The 13,009-nt window shown below is 43.7% G+C and overlaps 1 protein-coding gene across 4 annotated transcripts in view; it reads left to right on the forward strand.

The window, feature by feature from the left end:
- The window catches only part of DNAH5 (dynein axonemal heavy chain 5), a 179,334-nt gene that overhangs the window by 127,832 nt on the left and 38,493 nt on the right, over positions 1–13,009 (forward strand). For all 4 annotated transcript variants that reach the window (XM_081014558.1, XM_081014559.1, XM_081014561.1 and 1 more), the window contains 7 exons: positions 1,103–1,217; positions 1,430–1,606; positions 1,782–1,985; positions 4,200–4,379; positions 6,966–7,103; positions 8,522–8,657; positions 11,477–11,793. In XM_081014558.1, the coding sequence (XP_080870684.1) occupies positions 1,103–1,217; positions 1,430–1,606; positions 1,782–1,985; positions 4,200–4,379; positions 6,966–7,103; positions 8,522–8,657; positions 11,477–11,793 (1,267 nt within the window). The remainder of the gene's footprint in view (positions 1–1,102; positions 1,218–1,429; positions 1,607–1,781; positions 1,986–4,199; positions 4,380–6,965; positions 7,104–8,521; positions 8,658–11,476; positions 11,794–13,009) is intronic.

Genomic DNA, 13,009 nt, shown 5'->3' on the forward strand with positions numbered 1-13,009 from the left:
TAAATATTTTTACACGTTAGCCAGTATTCTCATTATGACTTCTCGTTGGACTACTCTGAATTTTCACATTTGGGGCCAAACCAGAGAGTCAGGTGAAATGTACCTAAGAGTGTACATGGTTTGATTGACTGTGCATTGCTCTGGTTGCCTTCGAGATGAAATATTGTAAATGTCAATAATAGTTACGTTCGGCCACAGTTGCTATATGTTGCAGTGTTAATGTGTGTTAGCGGTGATGGTGCTGAATTGGTGATTCCGTACATTGTCAAAGAAAGGTGGTTTGTGTCTCTGCCTTCCACCCCCTGGTGAGCTGCTAACAGATGCATTAGTTGAAAATATATATCATAAATACTTTGTTTTCAAGATCTGAACTGTGAAATTTGATTGAGACTTCTGATCAGTTCACCTAATCCAGGTTTGAAAGATACTTGCGCCTTTTGGGGACTTCGATCCTGCTGGAATTTTTTTGTTTGTTTTTAATGAATCATCATCATCATCGTCATCCATCTTTATTGCAGTCCAGAGACCCAACAAATCATTACAAAGCAATACACAATTCATACAGCCTACCTCCAGGTTAAACAAGCATTTTGTTCAGAATATAGGGATTATTTGTTCTTGCAACCACCGATAAAAACTTTGCCACTGCTAATGTTCTAGCATTTGTCCGGTCTTCCAATAGGAACCTGACATAGTGAGCCTCTGATTTTCCTGGGAAAGGTACCAGAAAGGATAGTATCAGTTCAGCCCTGGCTTGCTCATATTTTGCACAATGCAACAAAATATGTTTTATGGAATCGATGTCTTGAGCACATGAGCAAAGTCTGTCCTGGTAGGGAACTCCTCTCAACCTGCCATCCAACACTGCTGAAGGAACAACATTTAGTCTGGCTTTGGTGAAAAGCCTTTGATAGTTTGGTACTGTCAGGTTTTTAATATAAGATGTTAACTTAAAGACATGCCCATATTGTACTCCTACTGCCAGCGGACTACAGATTGCGTGTGATTGAGATCGCAAGTCACTGTGTGCATTATCCCATAATCTTTGCTTTAACATCTTTTGGGCATCAATCTTTTTTAATTGATGTACGTTAAAATACAGGATGAATACTGGACTGGAGAAGCTGAAAGAGGCCTCTGAATCAGTAGCTGCTCTGAGCAAAGAGCTGGAAGCCAAAGAGAAAGAGCTGCAGGTTGCCAATGAAAAAGCCGATATGGTAAGGCCAGCTTTGATTTTCATGCTTTAGTGGAAAGAAAGGCCCCTACAAAGAGGAGTCATGGGGATCTTGTTGCTTGTTTATTGAAAAATGAAATGAAAAGAAAAACCCTTAAAGAAAATTAAATATTTTGTCCAGGAAACATTTCTACTGTAATAGCAAAGATCTCTTAAATTTGCTTTCTTTCTGTTGGCGTTTGGTTTCCTCAATAGGTGTTAAAAGAAGTCACTGTAAAAGCGCAGGCTGCTGAAAAGGTGAAGGCAGAAGTACAGAAAGTGAAAGACAAAGCTCAGGCTATTGTCGACAAAATTTCGGCAGACAAGGGTATTGCTGAGGAAAAACTAGAAGCCGCCAAGCCTGCCTTAGAAGAGGCTGAGGCTGCTTTGCAGGTTAGTGCAGGACAAGTGGAAAGTGTTAGCTATTTGTGATAAAATGGACACCTTACACAAGACTTGAAGATAAATCTTTACTTGTCAGGAGAAGAGCTGTCGGTGAGGATTCAATGATAGATGGTTCAGATGTCAAACTGCACCTCCTAATTCTGTGCTGTTTTCAATACCCCAGACTATCAAGCCTGCAGACATTGCCACTGTCCGTACTTTGGGTCGACCACCTCATCTTATCATGCGCATCATGGATTGTGTGTTGCTGCTGTTCCAGAGGAGGGTAAACGCTGTCAAAATTGACCAGGAGAAAAACTGCACCTTTCCCTCCTGGCAAGAGTCCTTGAAGCTGATGACAGCAGGGAACTTCTTACAGAACCTGCAGGTGTGTCAAAGGCCTTGATCCGATCAGAACCAGAGACAGTGCGTGTGGGCCTGATGCATCAGAACAAAACATATTCAGTGAATTTTTGAAGCCCAAACACTGTATATCTTCTTTTTCTTCTTTGGTGATCACTCGTAGCCGAGTAAGATTGTCTTCCATAAACATGGTTTTAACAATGAGTCCGTAAGTGACTGTGGAGGCCAATTCTGGATCCACACGTCCTTCCACAGTGGGGACATAGGCTTACGGGTTGGAGTTGATCATGGTGAGGGTTTGCCAAGTGTGCCTTCCTCTTAGCACATTTCTCCCTTGCGTCCTGAGTTCGAGTATCTTCAAAGCCCATGACACCTTTGGTAAAGGCTGTTCTCCAACTGGAGCGCTCACAGGCCAGTGTTTCCCAGTTGTCAGTGTTTATACTACATTTTTTTAGATTTGCCTTGAGACAACTGGAAGACAAATCTAGCCTCCCAAAGAATTTGCAACCTGTCCCCCTTCTCCCAAACCTATTTAAAGCATTTTTACCTACTTCTCAGGTCTAAAAAAGAGCCACACATCTGTAAATCACCTGATGTTGCATGATGTTGGAGCATGCTGTCAGCTGATTGGTGCTTTACATTGAGCCTGGCTATGTTCATTGGTAGATGCTGTTCGAAAACAAACTGAACCGACAAATGGGCACCTACAAATGGACAATTTCAAAGGGGCTCATTGTTACCGCCAATCAGCTGATTTATGCTGTCAGCTAGCTCTGCTTGCCAAGGAACTATCAGAAGACACTTTCAGCTCTTGATTGTTTCCAACCATAGAGATCCCTCAGCACTGAGGTGTATGTGTGTTAGCGACATGGAATTTTATGCATATATGTGCCCACTTTAGCATGCCACTATCTCATGTGAAAGGACTGTTGCATTCCCAGTAAATGCCCGGAGGATTTTTGCCCCCAATTAATTCCTCCAGAAGTACTGTTAAAAACAAGGGGCCTGATTAAGATTCATGAAAACAAACAATCCCCAGTTCCAGGACTGGCCACGGTTTATTAAATTGGAATTCCCCTGAAGACCGTATATGTGGAAAATTAAATAGCCCAGGTTTTATTAACGCAGACAGCAATGTTACCGAAATAGTAGCTTGTGTTGACATAAAACAAGGTGTAAAATTCAGATTACAAAGGTGTAAAATTCAAGAACATAAGATGCAATGCAGAACAGGAGTGATTGTATTGCAAGTGCAATAAAAGGAAACAGCCTTAGGATGATTCAGGAGGCCAATTAGACACTTGGCCGAAATGGAAAACTGTGTTTACAAGAACAGCATGGACTTGCTAGGGAAGAAAGGAGATACGAAGGCAGCACACAGGGTAATTCAATGGAGGTTTGGCAGGAGAAAAACAGGACCTAGGACTGATTTAGAAGTAGCAACACTCTTGTGTGTAGGTATTTATAGGATTATTCAAATCACCGTCTACATCACACTAAAAGAAGTGATGAACTTAGTGATTGCTAAGTTAGGATTTCTCCTCCCAGCAATTACAAAAGCATGACCTTAAGGAGGATATGTTATTGATGGTACGTAGAATTTAAATAAAAAGTACACAGGGGGAGGAACGCAGGTGGCACTGTGGGTTAAACCACAGAGCCTAGGACTTGCCAATCAGAAGGTCGGTGGTTCGAATCCCTGTGACGGGGTGAGCTCCCATTGCTCAGTCCCTGCTCCTGCCAACCTAGCAGTTCGAAAGCACGTCAAAGTGCTGGTAGATAAATAGGTACCGCTCTGGCGGGAAGGTAAACACCGTTTCTGTGTGCTGTTCTGGTTCGCCAGAAGCGGCTTAGTCATGCTGGCCACATGACCCGGAAGCTGTATGCCGGCTCCCTCGGCCAATAAAGCGAGATGAGCGCCGCAACCCCAAAGTCGGCCACGGCTGGACCTAATGGTCAGGGGTCCCTTTACCTTTTACACAGAGCCTATTTAGCAAAACAGTTTCACAAGATGATGATATGATGAATGAGGCATATTTGGTGCAGCTTTTAAAATAGCCTTTAGTGACCCTTGAGATACTGTTCTAAAGTCAATAGGGAGTCACCTAAGGTTTGCATCTCTGTTACTGTTTGCCTTTCTTAGTGTGAGCATGCTTCGAGATTAATTTAGGATGGTGAAAGTACACTTCATTTTGGGCGAGTCAGTGGAGCTAAACTATCTTTTCCGTGATATCTCTAGCAATTTCCAAAAGATACAATAAACGAAGAAGTAGTGGAGCTCTTGAGCCCTTACTTTGAAATGTCAGACTACAATATTGAGACAGCTAGGAGGGTTTGTGGAAACGTGGCTGGCATTTGCTCATGGACCAAAGCGATGGCTGCTTTCTTTGCAATCAACAAGGAAGTTCTGCCTTTAAAGGTAAGCGCAAATAAATAGGGCAAAGCTGAAACTGGAGTGAAACCAAATCACCTGATGCATATGGTCTTGGGACATGAAGTGCAAGAAGCTGATTATTTGTCCTGATCTTCTGAGAGTCTTTCTTTCTTTCTTTCTTTCTTTCTTTCTTTCTTTCTTTCTTTCTTTCTTTTCCTTCCTTCCTTCCTTCCTTCCTTCCTTCCTTTTAGGCTAGATGTACACGAGTCCTAGGGTTGCAGAATGAACTGTGCCACTCCCCACCCCCAATTTATATACCGTATTTTTCGCTCTATAGGATGCACTTTCCCCCCTCCAAAAATTAACGGGAAATGTGTGTGCGTCTTAAAGAGCGAATGCAGGCTGCATGGCTAAGCCCAAAGCCGGAACAGGGAGACGAAGCGCTGCGCAGCACTCTGTCTCGCTGTTTTAGCTTGGGGTTAGCTGCAGAGGCTACAAAGGCTGTCCCCGAAGCCAGAACAGGGAGATGGAGTGCTCCGTCTTGCTATTCTAGCTTGGGGATGGCTGCGCAAAGCCTCCGCAGGGCAGCGGGGTGCCTTCACCCTGCTGCCTTGCGGAGGCTACAAACGCTGTCCCTGAAGCCTGAAGCCTTTGGAGTGCAGCGGGAACTCGCGCTGCGCTTCAAAGGCTTTGGGTCAGCGAAAGGAACCCGAAGCCTTTGGAGTGCAGCACGAGGTCCCGCTGCGCTCCAAAGGCTTCAGGGATCTTTGAGGCTGGCAGTGGGGGAAAGCAGCGCTTCCCCCCACCGCCAGCCCCACAAGCTTGGGGGGCAGCGGCAAGGCTGCGCGCAGCCTTTGCGCTGTTCCCCGACCTGCTCTTTGGGGCTGGCGGTGGGGGAAAGCAGCGCTTCCCCCCACCAGCCCCAAAGAGCAGGTCGAAAGGAACCCGAAGGCTCCGGAGCCCAGCGGGAACTCCCGCCATGTTCCAGAGGCTTCGGGTTGCCTTCACTGAAGCCTGGGTCAGTGCGCACCAACCCCTCTTGAGAGCCAGTGTGGTGTGGTGGTTAAGAGCGGTAGTCTCATAATCTGGGAAACCGGGTTCGCGTCTCCGCTCCTCCACGTGCAGCTGCTGGGTGACCTTGGGCCAGTCACACTTCTTTGAAGTCTCTCAGCCCCACTCACCTCACAGAGTGTTTGTTGTGGGGGAGGAAGGGAACGGAGATTGTTAGCCGCTTTGAGACTCCTTAAAGGGAGTGAAAGGCGGGATATCAAATCCAAACTACTACTATTCTTCTTCTTCTTCTTCTTCTTCTTCTTCTTCTTCTTCTTCTTCTTCTTCTTCTTCTTCTTCTCTCCAGGCTTCCAAGGTAGCCGCCTGAAGCCTCCAGAGCACAGCGGTAACTCCTGCTGCGCTCCAGAGGCTTTGGGTGAATGCGCCTTGTTTTAGAGGGGGAGAACAAGAAAAAATTTTTTCCCCCTGTTCTCCCCCTCCTATGGTCCAGTGCGTCCTATAGAGTGAAAAATAAGGTACCTCTTAATCACAGTCGTCTCTAAAGAGGAGACCTGATGCAAGGAGGTTAAAACAAGTTTAAAGAGTAAAATCAGAATTCACTTTAAAAGGCTGCTGGAATAACAAAAGGTCATCAGTAAGCACCGGTGGGGGGTGGGGGCGAGGAGGGGCTGTCTGACCTCAACTGGAAGGGAGTTCAGCAGGATTGGGCCCACAGTAATGAGCACACACAGCTCCTTGTGGATATGAGCTGTGCATCTGCGCCATGGGGGTACGATCACCAAACAGTGACTCTCCTCAAGACCTCAGTGATTAATTAGAGATATAAAGGACTGGGCAGTTCCTGACGTATCCAGGACCAAATTATTATGTTTCTACAAATTACTAATACTACGCTGAACATGGGCTGGTAATGCAAGTTTCTGAGCACCAGAGCATTTTCTACCAGTTGGAGCCTCTGGATGAGGCTCAAGGGTGCTCTTGGTCTTTGGGAAGGATTGCACGTTTTTAAATGTTCCTCTACATATATACTTTTTAAAGCAAACCCTCTTTGCAAAAAGTAGAAACTAGCACAGCAGAGAGAATGTTTGGATCAGGCATCCCCAAACTCGGCCCTCCAGCTGTTTTGGGACTACAGTTCCCATCATCCCTGACCACTGGTCCTGTTAGCTAGGCATGATGGGAGTTGTAGTCCCAAAACAGCTGGAGGGCTGAGTTTGAGGAAGCCTGGTTTGGATGGAGACTTCCTGATGTGCTGCATTTCAATTCGTAAGGAGTTGTTTGTTGCATTTATTCTAAAGGGGAGAATGAAAAATCTGCCTCCTGCAGTCCGTTATATGTGTAGGTCTGCTTACAGTCTCTTTTCAAAACAGCGTGGCCTTTCAGTATCATTAATACTGTAATCTGTAATACTGCATCAAATTTATTACCACTCCATTAAACATTCATTTATCAATGGCTACACTTACCACATGCAGTCAGTTTTATGCTTTTTTAAAAAAGAGCTTTGCCTGTTTTTCATATATATATATATATATATATATATATATATATATATGGTAAGGGATACAATCCTGCTTAGCAATTTATGACAGTTGTTCTCTGTGAACGGGTGTATTCTAGGCTAACCTGGCAGTACAAGAGAACCGTCTGGCCACCGCCATGTTGGATCTCCAAAAAGCTCAAGCCGAGTTGGACGCCAAACAAACTGAGCTAGATATTGTGCAGGCTGAGTATGAGAAGGCAATGAGAGAGAAACAGGTACGTCACTCTGCCCGGGGAGGCGTTTCACAGAGACAAGCATTTATTTTTATTATATTTTTCAAGTTTATACATTTCACTAATTTTATACATTTCACTAATTTTACAATCATTTTGACATTTCAGAACTTGACTTCCTTCCCCCTCTTTCTGCGGTTCCAGGCATACCATCTTGTTTTTACAGATTTTATCTGAGGCACTCCTGAGAGCATATTTGACTGAAGAGTGCAATAAAAATGCTCTAAATAAATAAATAAATCTGGGCACCCAGGCCTATCCCTGTGCGCAGTCCGGATTCAAAGTACTGTGGCTAGAAACTCTGAAATTTATTTTTTTGCTAGAACTCCAATGGCAATTAAATTCTGCATCCCAAGTATCTGTAGGAAGTAAATCCTGATGCGCAGAGAGCCAGTGTGCTTCCTACAGATACTTGGACTATGACCTGGGGAGAGCAGGGTTCAAATCCCCACTCAGCTGTGAAGCTCGATGGGCCATTTGCCATCTCTTAGCCTAACCTGCTTCACAGGTAGCACCTTAAAGACCAACTAAGTTAGTTCTTGGTATGAGCTTTCGTGTGCAAGCACACTTCTTCAGATACACTGAAACAGAAGTTGCCAGATCCTTCTATATAGTGAGAAGGTGGGGAGGGGTATTACTCAGAAGGGTGGTGGGAATGGGTGATTGGCAGATAGCTGGGATGAGCCTGTTGACGACTCTTAACGACTGTAGCTGTTTTGCTACAAAGGAATTTCAGAAATAGACTGGAAAGAGAAGCTGCTGAATTGCAACTCATTACCAAACTTAAAACCATGGAGAGACCTGGTTTGAACAAAGACATTGGATTCTTATCTCATTATACATGACTAAGCCACTTCTCACCTTCTCACCCCTTGCCTTTTCCTGTAAGACCTATTGCAGTCGTTAAGAGTCGTCAACAGGCTCATCCCAGCTATCTGCCGATCACCCATTCCCACCACCCTTCTGAGTAATACCCCTCCCCACCTTCTCACTATATAGAAGGATCTGGCAACTTCTGTTTCAGTGTATCTGAAGAAGTGTGCATGCACACGAAAGCTCATACCAAGAACTAACTTAGTTGGTCTTTAAGGTGCTACTAGAAGGAATATTTTTTATTTTGACTATGGCAGACCAACACGGCTACCTATCTGTAACTGCTTCACAGGGTTGTTGTGAGAATGAAATGGGGAGGGGGAAAACCCTGTACCCCACCTTGAGATCCATGGAAGATCAAGGTGATATATAAATGTAATAAATATATGTGTGCGAACTATAGGCTGCTTATATAAATGGGAAGTGAATCATCTACAAAATACCATGTGCCATAAAACTGTTGCAGTTGGAATTTGGGTCAAGCTGTTTTCTCTACTTAGGCATGCTAATATATTTGCTTTGGGCAGACATTGCTCGAGGATGCAGAACGCTGCAGGCACAAAATGCAGACGGCCTCTAGTCTTATTAGCGGGCTAGCCGGAGAGAAGGAGAGATGGACTGATCAAAGTAAAGAATTTGCTGCGCAAACGAAGAGGCTCGTGGGTAAGGCGAATGCACTGCCATTTCTTTTCTTCTTCTTTTCGAAATATTTTTTATTCCTTATGGAGAGCCAGTGTGGTGTAGTGGTTAAGAGCGGTAGTCTCATAATCTGGTGAACCGGGTTCGCGTCCCCACTCCTCCACATGCAGTTGCTGGGTGACCTTGGGCTAGTCACACTTCTCTGAAGTCTCTCAGCCCCACTCACCTCCCAGAGTGTTTGTTGTAGGTGAGGAAGGGAAAGGAGATTGTTAGCCGCTTTGAGACTCCTTAGGGTAGTGATAAAGCGGGATATCAAATCCAAAACTCTTCATTTTTGCCATTAACAAATATCATCACAAATAAATCATAATCATATACACATAAATGTGAAAAGGTAAAGGACCCCTGGACGGTTAAGTCCTGTCAAAGGCGACTATGGGGTGTGGTGCTCATCTTGCTTTCCGAGTCATGTGGCCAGCATGACTAAACCACTTCTGGCACAACAGGACACCGTAACGGCATGTACTGCCATGCTTTTGAACTGCTAGGTTGGCAGGAGCTGGGACAGAGCAATGGAAACTTGCCCCGCCATGGGGATTCGAACAGCCGACCTTCTGACTGGCAAGCCCAAGAGGCTCAGTGGTTTAGACCACAGCACCACCTGCATCCCTATATGCACATACACACACATATATGTCCCTATATACACAAAGGAATCTTTGAATTCCTGGGCTTCCCTCCACCCTTCCATGGTTTCCATTGTTATTCTTTTCCAACTGCATCTTATAATGTTCTCCAAATTTCCTTAATACTTAATTCTCACCATAGTTCTAGCTGCATTGCAAGTGTTTTTTTAGGATCCTGCCACTGTTTTTAATTGTTTGTTTGTTGTTGTTTAGTCGTTTAGTCGTGTCCAACTCTTTGTGACCCCATGGACCAGAGCACACCAGGCACTCCTGTCTTCCACTGCCTCCTGCAGTTTGGTCAAACTCATGCTGGTAGCTTCACGAACACTATCCAACCATCTCGTCCTCTGTCATCCCCTTCTCCTTCTCCTTTAATTGTTTACAGTGTTCTTTTAAGTAACTTACGAATTTTCCCCATTCTTCATTAAATTTGTTCTCTTCTTGATGTCTGATCTTCCCAGTCCTTTTCGCCATGTTGGCGTAGCCCATCATCTTTAGCCTCCAATCTTCTCTTGTAGGTACTTTATCTTTCTTCCATCTTTGGGCAAGGAGCATCCATGCAACTGTCGCAGAGTACATAAACAGTCTCTTCTGCTCCTTTGGTATTTCTGGACCTAGAATTCCTAATAAAAAAGCTTTCGATTTTTGTACAAAAGTAGTTTTAAACATTCCCCCCACCCCAACTCATTATAAATCATTTCCCAGTATGCTTTTGTCATCTTGCACGTCCACCACATGCGGTGAATGCACTGACATTTCAGCCCTCTGTAAAATTGTCAGTCTCAATGGCTATGTTTCATCAACTGCGGACTGCAAGAACTTGTGTTATTGTCTAGCTGGGGACATTTTCAATGCCTTGGTTAAAAGCAATTGAGAGCTTTGTGATAACCTTGAATAGATGGTTGCCTAAAGCTACCTTTATGTTCAAGTTTGCTTGAGTCTATGAAAGATCACATCACAATACATTTCGTAGCCCTCTTAAGTGTCACAGGACTCAGTAATAAAAACAACAAACAGGCTAATGCAGCCAGTTTTCTGAATGCACTGTTTTATTTTAATTTTTGAAGGCATACTTCTTTTGGATAAGCTGTGACTGGCAGCAATGGGAGAGCAACAGTTCATCCGTGTTGACCCACTCCCATAGGCGGCAGTTAGGGATGGAAAGACCTGCCAATTTTGGTTCTCCATTTCTCACTTTTCCAATATTAAATTCAGTTCTTCCAAATATTTCCAAATATTAAATTCAGATTTTCACAGCAATTTGCTGGGGATGGGTGGGGGCTCATGAAAATTCATCAGCATTTTGGTGTGAATTTCTCCTAATAAGCACATTTTTGTGCCCCGTTTGGATGAATGTTCCCACTCTGCTTCCTTGGAGGTTTTTAAATAGAGGCTGGATGGCCATCTGTCATGCAGGCTTCAGTTCAGATTCCTGTATTGCAGGGGGTTGGACTAGATGACCCTTAGGTCCTTTCCAACTCTACAATGATTCTGTGATTTTTGCAAGCAGATTTTCCTAATATAATGCATTTTTATATGTTATTTTCACCTATGTATTTAATTTTTATACACACTTTCCCCATTCATATGTATTTTTGTCACCATTGTTTGGTTGGGAAATTGCATTGCAAAATTCAGATATGTGTGAATTTTGAAAGATGCCTGTATTTCGGTTTTCATACTGCTTCAAAAAGTGCAACTTTGAGAGACTGCAACGAGCGCACACCGACCTCCCACACTAGTATTTCAGAGGATCCTTCAACCTTTCAGAACAGCTTTCCAGGGGGATCTGCAAAAACTAGCTCCCCTCTTTTTCCCGCTCATGAAAATTCTGGATCCAACATTCTAACACATTAGGTCTTGTTTCTGTATTCCGAGAGCATGTTTGCAATGAGAATATAACATCTGTACTGGCCATAATGCTTATTCTCATTACAAATGCCTCTTATGTGCTTTCTGTTCTGCATGAACAGTGATCAGATATTCACATAAATTGAGTGAGAGAGGCCCATTAAATCTTAGTTTTTTTGCTTCTCGCTTCTTAGAGATATTTGTGTTTGTATTCACTGCCAGCACATGCAGTTTGCTCAACAGTGCTTTGATATTGCTCCTTCAGCATTTATCAAATGTGATCTCTCTCTGTGTATATTAATTTAGGGGATGTGCTGCTTGCCACAGCCTTTCTGTCCTATTCCGGTCCTTTTAACCAAGAGTTCCGAAATCTGTTGTTAACCGGTTGGCAAAAAGAAATGAAAACCAGGAAAATCCCATTTGGAAACAATCTGAATCTCACAGAGATGTTGATAGATGCTCCCACGGTCAGCGAATGGAACCTTCAAGGGTTGCCAAATGACGACCTGTCTATACAAAACGGCATCATAGTCACAAAAGCAGCTCGTTATCCTTTGCTGATTGACCCGCAGACTCAAGGCAAGATCTGGATTAAAAACAAGGAAACCAGGAATGAACTTCAGGTAACCCAGATTCCATTTTGCTTATATTCCTGCTCATTAATAAAGGCATTTTAGTCAGCGATGAAAATGCGACCCGTAGCATACATCACATATTCCAAAATAACATTTTAATAAAGAACATATGGGTACTAAAAATGAATTTGGGTGCATTTTGTAAATAATCAATATTGGGATAGAAGACTATGGAGTTTGTACAGAGCTCCCGGTCATTTCACAGACTACTGACCTGTACACCACTGCTTTATTCTTCCGCTGCCACCAACCAGGTTTCTTCTGGTGAAATACTGAGTCTCAATCAGGTTGTAAAGTCAACAACAAAGATTAAAGTTTATTGAAGAACAAACAAGTTTTAAATATATTCAGAAAAGTTTCTCAAACTATCTCACACTGTCACACTCTTCTCTCTCAGTTCTATCCCTGTCTCTCACTCTAGCTGTCACAACCGCTATGTTCGCCTTTTATGGACTCTGTCTGGCTCTGACTCCTCTATCTCCCAAAGGTAAAACTCCTGGGCTGAGCCTTAAAACCAGGTAGGCTCCGCCTCTGAGCTTTCTCATTGGTCAATCTACATTAACCATTTCCACCCCCCTGCACAAACAAAATCACAAGGAATGGGCAAACGACACAAAGACTAACTCCCTTTCTGTACATAACTTAGATACAGTATGAAGCAGAGTGCCTCGCAAAATAATAATAATAATAATAATAATAATAATAATAATAATAATAATATTTGTACCATGCCCGTCTGACTGGGTTGCCCCAGGCACTCTGGGTGGCTTCCAGCATATACAAAAACATAATATCAAACATTAAAAACTTCCCTGTCTTCAGCTGTCTTCTAAAGGTTGTATAGTTACTTATCTCCTTAACATCTGATGGGGGGGCACTCCACAGGGAAGACGTGACTACTGAGGAGGCCTTCTGCCTGGTTCACTGTAACTTCACTTCTTTCAGTGAGGGAACTGCCAGAAGGCCCTTGGAGCTGGACCTCAGTGTCTGGGCTGAATGATGGGGTTGGAGACGCTCCTTCAGGTATACTGGTCCGAAGCAGTTTAGGGCTTTAAAGGTCAGCACTAACACTTTGAATTGTGCTTGGAAATGTACTAGGGGGTAACATTGGCCCACTTCTTCAGACCGCCATTTATGATCCCACTCAGTACCAAAAAATAGCTCACACAGTCAAGGGGAGCATGGGACAGAGGAGAAAGTTGGT

The sequence above is a fragment of the Podarcis pityusensis genome, assembly GCF_964106645.2.
Source record: "Podarcis pityusensis genome assembly, chromosome: 7".
Taxonomy (NCBI): domain Eukaryota; kingdom Metazoa; phylum Chordata; class Lepidosauria; order Squamata; family Lacertidae; genus Podarcis; species Podarcis pityusensis.